The 12,500-nt window shown below is 49.6% G+C and overlaps 1 protein-coding gene across 1 annotated transcript; it reads left to right on the top strand.

Annotated features, from left to right (window-relative positions):
- Positions 1 to 277: 277 nt before the first annotated feature.
- Positions 278 to 9,879, top strand: LOC143298089 (uncharacterized). Its single transcript, XM_076610771.1, has 4 exons — positions 278 to 2,368; positions 4,391 to 4,515; positions 6,934 to 7,075; positions 9,130 to 9,879. Exons 1-4 carry the CDS (start codon positions 2,287 to 2,289, stop codon positions 9,747 to 9,749), a joined length of 969 nt encoding a protein of 322 aa, XP_076466886.1. The 5' UTR covers positions 278 to 2,286; the 3' UTR covers positions 9,750 to 9,879.
- Positions 9,880 to 12,500: the final 2,621 nt, after the last annotated feature.

The raw sequence follows: 12,500 nt of genomic DNA, 5'->3' as shown, positions 1-12,500 counted from the left end.
GCTATACCACCGGAAAGTTACATATATTATGTGTTATAGTCATGCAAATCAACGCGGAGACATCAACGACGCGCATTTAAAAGCTAACCCCATGTCAGAACGTGGCCCCAAAACGACCCTCTTTTCAGCTGTCGAGGGGCAATAAAAGCGAGTGCATTGTGGAACAGTGTGCAAAGTGCTGTCAAACATTTTCACCTCTTTAGTTGTGTGTGGTTCTCCCAGGCCACAGCCAAGACAGTCACCTTTCAATCCCGGGGACTGTAACATTCTCCTGCGGGTTGTCGGACTTTCTCTGGCGACGTTCAAAGAGTGGAGGGGGCCGCGGTAGCATTCTGTGGGCATCTGAGAGTGTTTCCCGTTTTGATCGTTCTGAGAGTGTTTCCCGTTTTGATCGTTCCCTGTATATTCGCAAGCACGCTGGTGTGCTGGTGTCGAGAGAGCGAGTGGTGAGGACGAGAAGTGCTTGCGCAAAGAATTCAACGGGTGAGAGGCGGGAGGAAGATTTCATCCTTACCTCCCGGGAGCAAAGTTGCTCTGCAGGTGAAGGCTATACCTTAATTGCCTTGACTCGCGAGAAACTTAGGCCACTCTGACCGCGAGGTATGAAAAAAGAAACGCCATCTTCCTAGCATGTCTCGTGACAACCTTGCCTAACAAGCGTGTAAAACTGAAACAAGCCTCTGGTGTGGTGTGGTGTGAAGAAAGTTCTCCGGTCGTTGGATCTCCGTGCTCTTTGGTGTGGGTCTGTTGTTGGTGTTTTGAAAGGTATGACTCGCAGTGCCAAAGAACCATCAAGTAGCTGAAAGCTTCTTCAGTGGTGCAGTCTTGTCTAATGGCTTTCTTTTCTTTCCTTTTTAAAAAAAATAACTTTCCTCAGTGTTGCGTTTTAGCTTTCACGAAAGGCTTGCGATGTATATCTAGGGTACAGACAAGTGCTATAGCCATCATGTAGCAACAGTCTTATCTTGCCAGTGATACAAATGAATATAATACTGAAAACAAAAACAACAAAAGGAACTGCATGTAGCCAGTAACAGTCATGTTATAACAGTCATGTCAGTAATGTATCATCCGGTTCCAGATCTTTGAACAACATAACTAAACTCCAAAAGACACAAGACCTGTAGTAAGTCAGTCAATGATGGGATTCGTGCCAGCTGAACATGTTCCACGCGGTCATTTATCATGCTCCAAAATCTCCCAGATCAGCAGAGTGGCTTAAAAGATTGCAGCCCGCCAGTGGCACCGTAACAGACACGTAATCTCCGCGAGTCACGCAAAGGAGTTCCTCCCCAGCACTCACCGGGTGATCCCAGATCATGTCTCATGGACGTTTCGCTTTGCTCGTCACGTGGCGCAATGCTTTATGTGGCTGATCTGCCCACTTCACGGGTGGCTGTGCATCAAACACCGATGGCGTGACAAAGCTGACTCCTCTAAAAGCTTCATTAACGACAACGCACGAGGCTTGGTTTCGTTTTCTTGGTCTCTGTGATCCAAACAGCTTCTGCGGCCATCAGCATGACAGACAGCGAGAGAAGCGAAAAACATGAATACTGTGACAAAAGCATACATAGTATGATCCAGTGTGAACAAAGGTTTCCTAGAAAGAAAAACAAATCCGGGATTCAGTGCGCAAAGTGAATTTCTGTGTTTTGTGGAAAAGGTAACAAAGCTAAACCTTTTTTTTCTCTCTCTGCTTCTAAGGAGAGCTTATATACCTACCCATCGAAACAACTTTCCCACCAACAATACACGTGTCTCACTCCCTCAAACTCGTGTGAAACCTGCTCTGAGGGGAAAAAAAACATCCTCAGAACTACGCTACGATCTTCCCCAGCTGAACGATGCTGACAGCACTCCCGAGCACACCCCACAACGATAAACCCAGTCTCCAAACATCAAACGAACAGGACAGGTATCGCGTCAATCTCGGTACACGAACGCAGGTGGGCTTGAACACCGACTGGTGACTGATTGATACAAAGTCACGGGGGCGGCTGGACAAGGCCAACACGGGAGTCAGTGACTGTCCCTCCAATACCACCACCACCACCACAGCACACCACTTCAGTCTTCCCCTAGCCAGCATGCCGCTACAGTACAAAATCGAGTATCGCTGGGAGGACAAGCTGGCCCAATTCAGAAAAGCGAGGGCACGCGGCAGGAAAGGTTCCAGACCCCAGCACCAGCCAGTGCTGGCTGACCGTGCAGAGAGGGCGGGGGACGGGGAAGGGGGTTGGAGCGGGGGAGGGGGGGAGAGTGGTGAGGGGGGGGACGGAGCGGATGAGGCCCGTGGCATCCAGGCACGTGGTGGAAAAGGTGGTCCTCCCTGCTGGCTACTGCCTCTACTATGCCAGGGGGCGAGGTAAGGGGTGTGGGGGGTGTTGGGGTGAGATGTGGTGGTGTGATGTGATTTAGGTGTATGATGTGTTATGTGGTGTGGTGTGGTGTTATGTGGTCAGTAGTGTTGTGCAGTGTTATGTGGTGGCGTGATGGTGTGCTGTCATAGTAATGTGGTGGAGCAGTGTGGTGGTGTTATGTGGTAGCGTGATGGTGGTGTAATGTGGTGATGTGATGTGGAGGTGTGGTGTTATGTAGTGATGTTGTGTTATGTGGTGGTGTGATGGTGTAGTGTTATGTGGTGGTGTGCTGTAATATGGTGTGTTGGAGTGTTGTGGTGAAGAAATGTGGCGGTGTGATGTGGTGGTGCTATGTGGTGGTATAATGTAATGTGATGTGGATGTGTGGTATGATGTGGTAATGTAATGTAATATGATGGTGTGGTATGATGTGGTAATGTAATATGGTGTGGTATGATGTGGTGGAGTGATGCAATATGATGGTGTGGTATGATGTGGTGGCGTGATGCAATATGATGGTGTGGTATGATGTGGTGGCGTGATGTGGTATGTTGTACTTAAGGTGGTGTGCCGTGGCGGTGTAATGTGATGTGATGGTTTGCTGTGACGTGGTGCTGTGATGTGCTGGCGTGATGTGATGTGTAGGTGTCATAATTATGTGTTGGTGTGCTGTGATGTGGTGGTGTGATGTGATGTGTAGGTGTCATAATTATGTGTTGGTGTGGTGTGATGTGGTGGTGTGATGTGCTGGCGTGATGTGATGTGTAGGTGTCATAATTATGTGTTGGTGTGCTGTGATGTGGTGGTGTGATGTGCTGGCGTGGTGTGATGTGTAGATGTCATAATTATGTGTTGGTGTGGTGTGATATGTGGTGGTGTGATGTGCTGGCGTGATGTGATGTGTAGATGTCATAATTATGTGTTGGTGTGGTGTGATGTGGTGGTGTGATGTGCTGGCGTGATGTGATGTGTAGGTGTCATAATTATGTGTTGGTGTGCTGTGATGTGTTGGTGTGGTGTGCTGGCGTGGTGTGATGTGTAGATGTCATAATTATGTGTTGGTGTGGTGTGATATGTGGTGGTGTGATGTGCTGGCGTGATGTGATGTGTAGGTGTCATAATTATGTGTTGGTGTGCTGTGATGTGGTGGTGTGATGTGCTGGCGTGGTGTGATGTGTAGATGTCATAATTATGTGTTGGTGTGGTGTGATATGTGGTGGTGTGATGTGCTGGCGTGATGTGATGTGTAGATGTCATAATTATGTGTTGGTGTGGTGTGATATGTGGTTGTGTGATGTGCTGGCGTGATGTGATGTGTAGGTGTCATAATTATGTGTTGGTGTGGTGTGATATGTGGTTGTGTGATGTGCTGGCGTGATGTGATGTGTAGGTGTCATAATTATGTGTTGGTGTGCTGTGATGTGGTGGTGTGATATGTGGTTGTGTGATGTGCTGGCGTGATGTGATGTGTAGGTGTCATAATTATGTGTTGGTGTGGTGTGATATGTGGTTGTGTGATGTGCTGGCGTGATGTGATGTGTAGGTGTCATAATTATGTGTTGGTGTGCTGTGATGTGGTGGTGTGATGTGATGTGTAGGTGTCATAATTATGTGTTGGTGTGGTGTGATGTGGTGGTGTGATATGTGGTTGTGTGATGTGATGTTTCGTGATGTGGTGAGGTGTGATGTGGTGAAGTTGATGTGGTGTGGCGTGGTGAGGTGTGACGTAGATGGTTTGCTGTTGTGACGCGCGGCGGTTTTTGTAGTGTGATGTAATGTGATGTGCTGTGGTGTGATGTGCTGTGGTGTGGTTTGATGTAATGTGGTGTGATGTGATGTGGCAATGTGGTTTGACCGGGTGCTGTGGTCAGTGGTGGTGCATGGTGTGATGTAGTGTGGCGGTGTGTGTTTTTGATTTCGTGGTGTAGTTTGATTTTGATTTCTTTGGTTTTCTCGAATTTCATACCAAATTTAAGTTCCACCATTCCACCGGCCTCTTAGCTCCGTGCTCTGGACTTTTTCCCCAGGGACTCCGCTGTTACAGGCTGACCCACAACAAGGGAGGCCAGTGAGGTCTAGCTCCAAAGGGCTTGGAGTTATCAACCCCGACTCTCACAACGTGGTGGAAGAAGAATATGCCATCATTCGTGAGGTGAGTATGTAGCGTACACACACGCGCACAAGCGCGCGCAGGCGCATACACTTTACGCATACATCTATGTAGGGAAATACTTCCTACACAAAAAAAGGACCGCTTCATACAAGTAGGTATGTTTTCATAAAAATTTATGTAAAAAAAAAAAAAAAAAAAAAAAAAAAAATCGAGAGACGATTTCAACTCCACAGGCTGCCCTCTCATTGAGAACACAGACGCCCAATTCAGACATACGCTCACCACACACAGGTTGAAAAAAATGCATTTTAAAATTCAAAGATTCGGCCAAAAATTTACAGCAGCCTATTTCAGTGGTTTATTAATAATGACAGCAGTGGATTTTCAATGTAAAATATTGTGAGAAACCACTTCTGGTTGAAGAAGCTGGCGAAATGGCCAAGACGCTAATCAGTCTGCGAATTATGTCCCTGGGGGTCTGGGTTCGATTCGAAGTTTGGAAAAAATCAAACTCAGCGTCTAGTCATTCGGATGAAACGATAAACCCAGGTCCCGTGTGAAGCAGACACTTAGCGCACTGAACACGAACCCATGGCAACAAAAGGATTGTCTTCTGGCAAAACTTTGTGGAGGAAATCCACTGTGAAAGTTACATAAACATACATGCATACATGCAAAGCCTGCCTATACGCACTGGGTATTACTGCTGCTCAGACATCTGCCAAGCAGACGTGGTGGAGTGGATATGGATTTGCCCGAATGCAGTGATGCCTCCTTCAGAAACTGAACTTGAATCGAACTGAAACAGGTCACGAGTGGTGCCGCTCACTGCACTGGCTGCATACACTGCTGTTTTCCGAAAATTCAGTACTTCACCATTCCCTCAAGAAGAACCATTGTTCCCAAGTTCCCCATTAACCTTTTTTTATGACTCCCGGAGAATAAGTAGGATGCACGTGAAAATAAGCTTTTCACTTGGCACATTCGCGTTAAATCATTATAAACAAGGAATCCATTGGCTTTTACAACAGAGAGGGCCGAAATGGAGAATAGATTTTTCAGTGTGTGTGTGTGTGTGTGTGTGTGTGTGTGTGTGTGTGTGTGTGTGTGTGTGTGTGCGCGCGCGCGCGCGCGCGTGTGTGTAAGTCTATGTGCTCTTACATGTTGCATATGCATACCTGCATGCGTACGCTTGTATGCGTACGCCACATATCATTATACGTACAATCCAATACACTACAACACAACAGGACACTTCATATTTATAAATCAGATTTTGAATTATTTCTGCATTCAAAGCCTCGTCACTCACACTATCCCAGTCTGTCCCACACAGTCAGAGTTCGACGCGCTCAATCGTGAAAACGACAAGGGCTGGAACACACCAGTGACAAAGAGTGGAACGTAAAACGCTCAATAAAAACCACATCACGCGCCTGCCTATAGCAGCGGTATCACTCTGATACGACGGGCGCAATAGCTGAGTGGTTAAATCGTTGGACTTTCAATCTGAGGGTCCCGGGTTCGATTCAGGGTGACGGCGCCTGATGGGTAAAGGGTGGAGGTTTTTCCGATCTCCCATGTCAGCATATGTGCAGACCTGCTAGTGCCTGAACCCCCTTCGCTAGTATACGCAAGCAGAAGATCAAATACGCACGTTAAAGATCCTGTAATCCATGTCAGCGTTCGGTGGGTTATGGAAACAAGAACATACCCAGCATGCACCCCCCCCCCCCCCCCAAAAAAAAGCGGACTGTGGCTGTCTACATGATGGGGTAAAAACGGTCATACGTGTAAAAGCCCACTTGAGTGAAGGAGTGAACGTGGGAGTTGCAGCCCACGAACGCAGAAGAAGAAGAAGAAGAAAAGTGATACCAGTGACAGTGAATCTTTAACATATAGAAGTGCTATTCAGCTGCAATGGCAATGCTTTGCTGCTGTTTCCGCTGTTTCCTTTCTGTCCGTTGACAGGAATCCATGTGACATTATAAGTAATAAAACTTAGCAGTTCGACGGAGTTATCATGCAGATAAAAAAAAACAAAAAAAAAAACAGAGGTGTGTGCGCTGTTTTCAGTTTCAGGTGAAGGAAGGTGGCAGAATGGTTAAGACGCTTACCTGCCAATACAACGTCCGCGAGGGTCTGGGTTCAAATCCCGGCCTCGCCCTCTCTCCCAGGTTGACTGGAAAATCAAACTGACCATTCTGGTGAGACGATAAACCGGAGTCCCGTTTGCAACACGCACATGGCGCGCTGAAAAAGAACTCATAGGAACAAAAGGGTTAACCTCTGGCAAAATTCTGTAGAAGAAATCCACTCTGATGGGTACACAATTTCATACAAGCATGCACATAAATTATACTGCGGTCAGGCACCTGCCCAGCAAATGTGTAGAGTACTATGTAGATTTTGTCCGAACGCAGTGACGCCTCCTTGAGAAAGTGATGAAACTTTCAGGTGGTGGAGATCTATCTGGAGGAGCAGGTGGCAGAGGAGGAGGAGCAGGAGGAGGGGGGGAGTAGTCACGTGACAGATCCACGCCTGGAACAGCAGAGGGCGCTCCTGGATGACCTCAGGGTGACCTTGCCAGAGGACCATGGTAAAGTGGAGTGTAGTGTATACGGTGTGTTAGTGTCCGTGCCTTGCCGTGCCGTGCCGTGTTGTGTTGTGTTGCGCCGTAACTGTAGCGTATACGGACGTTATGACGATTCCTTGATACTGTTGTCGTTTCGTCTATGTCGTGTTCTGTCCGTGTAGTGTTGTGTTGTGACTGTCCGTGTGGTGTTGTGACTGTCCGGGATGTTTTGTGACTGCTCATGTTGTGCTGTGTTGTAACTGTCCGTGATGTGTTGTGACTGTCCGTGACGTGGTGTGCTGTGACTGTCCGTGTTGTGCTGTGTTGTGTTGTGACTGTTCGTGTTGTGTTGTGTTGTGTTGTGACTATCCGTGTTGTGTTGTGCTGTGACTGTTCGTGTTGTGTCGTGACTGCCCGTGTTGTAACTGTCTTGGGTTTTGTCTGTCAATGTTATGTTGTGTTGTGTCTGTGTTGTGTTGTGACCGCCCGTGTTGTGTTGTGACTGTTCGTGTTGTGTTGTGTTTGTGTTGTGACTGTGTTGTGACCGCCCGTGTTGTGTTGTGTCTGTGTTGTGTTGTGACCGCCCGTGTTGTGTTGTGACTGTTCGTGTTGTGTTGTGTTTGTGTTGTGACTGTGTTGTGACCGCCCGTGTTGTGTTGTGACTGTGTTGTGACCGTCCGTTTTGTGTTGCTTCTTCTTCTTCCTCTTCCATTAATGTTCAGCAGTCATAACTTTGACCATTACTAACATTTTCAATTACACGACCAACATCGACTTGCCGATGACTCTGTCGTGGTTCATGCATGCTGGGTATTTTCGTGTCTCCATAACCCACCGAACACTGACATGGGTTAGTGGATCTTTAACGTGCGTATTTGATCTTCTGCGTGCGTATACACACGAAGGGGGTTCGGGCACTAGCAGATCTACACATATTTTGACCTGGGAGATCGGAAAAATCTCCACCCTTTAACCACCAGGCGCCGTTACCGTGATTCGAACCCGGGACCCTCAGATTGAAAGTCCAACGCTTTTACCACTCGGCTATTTTTGTGTTGTGTTGTGACTGTTCGTGCTGTGTTGAGGAAGAAACTTTATTGGCTGCTATGAACCGGATTCATTTCACATACTGCATGCTGTACATATAAACAGAACCAACAAGAATGGTAACTCCCACCTTCAATCTGTCATGCCCTTCTCACGTCCCGGTCCGAAGTAATGGCCGAAGTAATTTCGTACGCTCCAAGAACACACACAGAAAACTACGGCGACAGGCAGAGACCAGTGGCAGCAGTAGGGTACACCGTGCTATTTCACAGGTGAGAAGAATCAGACAGTCAAACGGACACCTTACGAAACACCCACAGGTAACACTTTTTGCCCGAGTGAAACCACCAAAGCGCAGGAAAAAACAACAACAAAACAAACTTGGTCAAAATGGCAGCAGCCTTTCGGGAAGAAGATGTGTGAAGAAAGACAGGTGTGATGAGAACACCCAATGAGAAGGCAGATCAGCGCCGACACAGCTCACTGTGACAAACACACGGGTTGCACGTGCAAATACCTCCGGCGTCACCACTGTTGCGCAAGCCACGCGGCGAACAGAGCAATGTGTTTTCCGCATAGAAAAAAACAAAGAAGATCCTCCACCCCACCCCCAAAGAAGAAGAGAGAGAGAGAAAATAATAAAATAAAAATAACAGTTGGGCTTTGTGTGGAAAGGCGCTGGCAAAATAAAGTGAAGGGGCACTGCAGACGAACACGATGGTCAAACATGAACAAGACTCATGCTGACGATTATTCGAAGAGACAGAAGGGGGAGCTAAGGAGTGGAGAGGGGTGTGGATGGAGATTGTACAGGGGGGTCAGTCCTTTACAAACACATTGTGTTCCGGCGACTGTACAAGGGGGGTCTTTACATCCACACTGTGTTTCAGGGACTGTACAAAGGGGGGGGGGGGGGGGGGGTCTTTACATCCACACTGTGTTTCAGGGACTGTACAAAGGGGGGTCTTTACATCCACACTGTGTTTCAGGGACTGTACAGGGGGGGTCTTTACATCCACACTGTGTTTCAGGGACTGTACAGTTGAGGTCAGAGGCCAGCCCTCTCCAGGATGATGACCCGGGGTCACAGCCAGACGCGGTGATCAGGTCCCTGGACACGTCCAGGTCTTTCCCTGCCACAGCCAGGGCCAACGGCCGCTGCCTCCTGCCCATCAGCAAGGCTCTGCGGGCCAACATCTCGCCCCGGGGGCCCTTCCTCATGGAGGGCCAGTCCGTCCTGGACACCGGGAGAGAAGGCTTCCCCAGGCAAAGACCACAGGACCAGCAGCCTGAAGCCTTCAGCAGACAGGCCTCTGATGATTCTGCAGAGCTTCCGGAGGACCACGTGGATCGTTCCGAAGGTCCGTCACATGACGATCATCGTGGGGACAGGGCTGCGGACAACCCTTTAGTCTCCCACTTCAGATCCGTGACATCCCCGCTTCCCCCCATGGTGGCCGTAAAGCAGAAGACTCAGCAGCTGGAAGTGAAGTACGGTCTGATCCGCAGCGTGAGCTATCGCGATCAGCGAAACACGCGTTACGATCGGTTCAGGAGAAAAAGGTTCTCAGCAGCAGACCCATGTGTTACTTCCTTCCCAACAGACCGGAAGCGTCACTGCTGGTCGTGTCCGAGAGGTCTCCTCTCCTAGAACACCGGAAACAGGACGCAGTCAGAGGCATGGCCAGAGTGCCCAAGAAGATCGTCGCTCCCAGCACGAAAGATGTGTTCAGCTCCCCGAAACCCGTCTTCAGAGGGGCGGTGAAGGGAGAGGCGATTGACGGCGCACTTCCCTTCTGGAAACCCAGGGCGTGTCAGCCGCATGATCCCCGCTCTGGTAACGGCGGGCCGGCGGCGGTAGTGACGGAGGTGGGGGAGACGGACGGCCACAGCTCCGTGACCCAGATGCCGTCCAGGCTGGTACTGGACGTGGTGCTGCCTCGGGAGATCAAGTCCCGCGAGAAAGGGGGGCCGCCCACTTACCACCACCACCGTCACCTCACCGCCACCGGCGTGGGCCTGCGCAGACCTGTCCCTCCCCCTCCCCTTCCCCCTCCGCCTGTGCCCGACTGGATGTCCTCCTCTTCCCCTCCTCCCCCGCCCCCTCCCTCCGCCCCAACTGACGGTGACGACCCAGGAGACGACATCCCCGTCTTCCTGCATCGTCAGGGAGTAGGTGAGGATGGAGACGTGGACACGCCTCACAGTTGTTGGGCCAGCTGCTGTTCCACTGCCTACCTCTCTTCCTCCTCTTCCTCCTCTTCCTCCTCTTCCTCCTCTCGGGACGGAGCCGGGGAGGAGGGGCAGCCCGTCACGCGTATCGCTCGTGACAACGACAACGCTTCGTCTTCCCGTCTGGTGCACGCGCATCAATCGTCAGCGGTGAGCGGAGGGCAGGTAGCCTCCCCAGCTCCAGCAGCCTCCACCACCACCACCACCACCACCACCACCGTTCCTGGAGCCGCCGATCCCCTCTCAGCTTCCAGGCAACCCCCACACCCACACCCACACCACGTGCACAGCACTAGAGCCACCACGCCCGTGTGTGCTGCCATGACCAGAGGCTGTGGCAATGAACCTGCCCACAGGTCCGTGGCTCGTCCCGCCCAGCACCGCCACCATCAGCAGACACCGATGCCGTGTCCACGAGCCTTGCAGCGCCACGACGTGCTGGACTGTGAGGTGAGCGCGGACTGCCGCACAACTCAACACCGCCACCACTCCAACAACGCCCAGCAGAGCTCTCTCATCCCCGACATCAGCGCCACGCCGCGCCGCCCCCTGGCGGCCCCGCACGGGATGAAAGGGAGACGAGCGAAGTACAGGGGAGACAACCCTGCCGACGGCAGCTGGCCTCACTGCACGTGACCACTGGTCAGCTGGGTCTTCACGTGGTCACCAACGTGGAACTGTGCACGAGCGTTGAGGAGAAGCACTGAGACACACACACACACACACACACACACACACACACACACACACACACACACATACATATATATATATATATATATATACATATATATATATATAGAGAGAGAGAGAGAGAGAGAGAGAGAGAGAAACACCCATAGGTTCTGGAGAGGACCCAGAGAAGCACAATCTCCACCAACCCTTGAAACAATCCTGCACCACCCTTGGAGGCCTGTACTGTGTTCACTAAGGGTGCAGGCACGCACAGGACGCTCCATTAAGAATTCAAGGGACATAACTGCTCCCGAACAGAGGCAAAAGAGACCACAGAATGCAACTCGCGACAGCCTTAAAAGAAGTATCCCCATGGGTGTAACAGCCAGTATTTCATGACTGCAGAGCCCACCTGCAAAAGACACCACCCTCTAGCTGCTGAGCACACCCCACAGACCAAACCGCCCCTGCCCGCAGACAGATGAAGACAGTGTCACTCCAGACACAGCCACACGGTCTTATGTGCCCTCAAGAGAGAATCCCAAGTTGTAGTCTTTCCCACTGTCAACAGGACTTTCCCTGTGGTCAGTGGGTCTTTCCTCACCGTCACTGGGCCTTTCTCCAGGGTCAGCCTAGTCCAGGCAAAGAAGAAAGAGAAACACCCGTAGGTGCTGGGGAGGACCCAGAGAAGCGCGGTCTCCACCAGTCCTTGGAACAATCCTGCACCACCCTTGGAGGCCTACGCTGTGTTCACTATGGGTGCAGGCACTTACAGGACACTCCATCAAAAATTCAAGGGACATAACTGCTCCCGAACAGGGGCAAAAGTAACCACAGGATGCAACTCGCGACAGTCTGATATATATATATATATATATATATATATATATATATATATATATATATATATATATATATAATGTCTATGAGGAGAAGGGGCAGTGGACCAGACTGCCCGATACTTTCTCCTGAGGGCAGTGCACTGAGCGAAGACAATTAAGGCCCTTTTTGGGGCCTTAAGACATCACGTATTCTATTAGTTAACAAAATTGGAAAAAAAGAACACACACACACACACACACACACACACACATATATATATATATATATATATATAAACAGTTCTCCATATTTTTGGAACAGAACTGATAGTCTCCGCCATTTCAATTCGGATTTACTTATTTATTATTTATTTATTTATTTGATGGCTTAAAAGGAAGACTTTCCCAAATGGACCTCAGAACAACAACGTATCCAAGCATTCTTTGTTTTAAAAAAAAAAGTAAAGAAATAAAATAAAAATCAAATTCCTCCCCTCCCCCCCTCCTCTTGCGCCCCCCTTCCTGTTCACAATATAATGTTTTGTTGCACACACCAGAAAAAAGTTCTCATCGTCAACGTTTTATTGCAAACACCAGAAACTTTTCTCCTCGTCTGCAACTATGTACACCTCTTCTGTCATGAAATAATGATTTTACCTCTGACCGTGTTTTTA

The sequence above is a fragment of the Babylonia areolata genome, chromosome 23 (genome assembly GCF_041734735.1).
Source record: "Babylonia areolata isolate BAREFJ2019XMU chromosome 23, ASM4173473v1, whole genome shotgun sequence".
Lineage (NCBI taxonomy): Eukaryota > Metazoa > Mollusca > Gastropoda > Neogastropoda > Buccinidae > Babylonia > Babylonia areolata.
This window is presented reverse-complemented; position numbering and strand designations above follow the sequence as displayed.

Excerpts from the sequence above, each read along its gene's own strand:
- LOC143298089 (XM_076610771.1), top strand. The coding sequence starts at position 2,287 with ATGAGGCCCGTGGCATCCAGGCACGTGGTGGAAAAGGTGGTCCTCCCT. Across the intron at positions 4,516-6,933 it reads AATATGCCATCATTCGTGAG|GTGGTGGAGATCTATCTGGA; the intron begins GTGAGTATGTAG and ends TGAAACTTTCAG. Across the intron at positions 7,076-9,129 it reads GACCTTGCCAGAGGACCATG|GGACTGTACAGTTGAGGTCA; the intron begins GTAAAGTGGAGT and ends ACTGTGTTTCAG.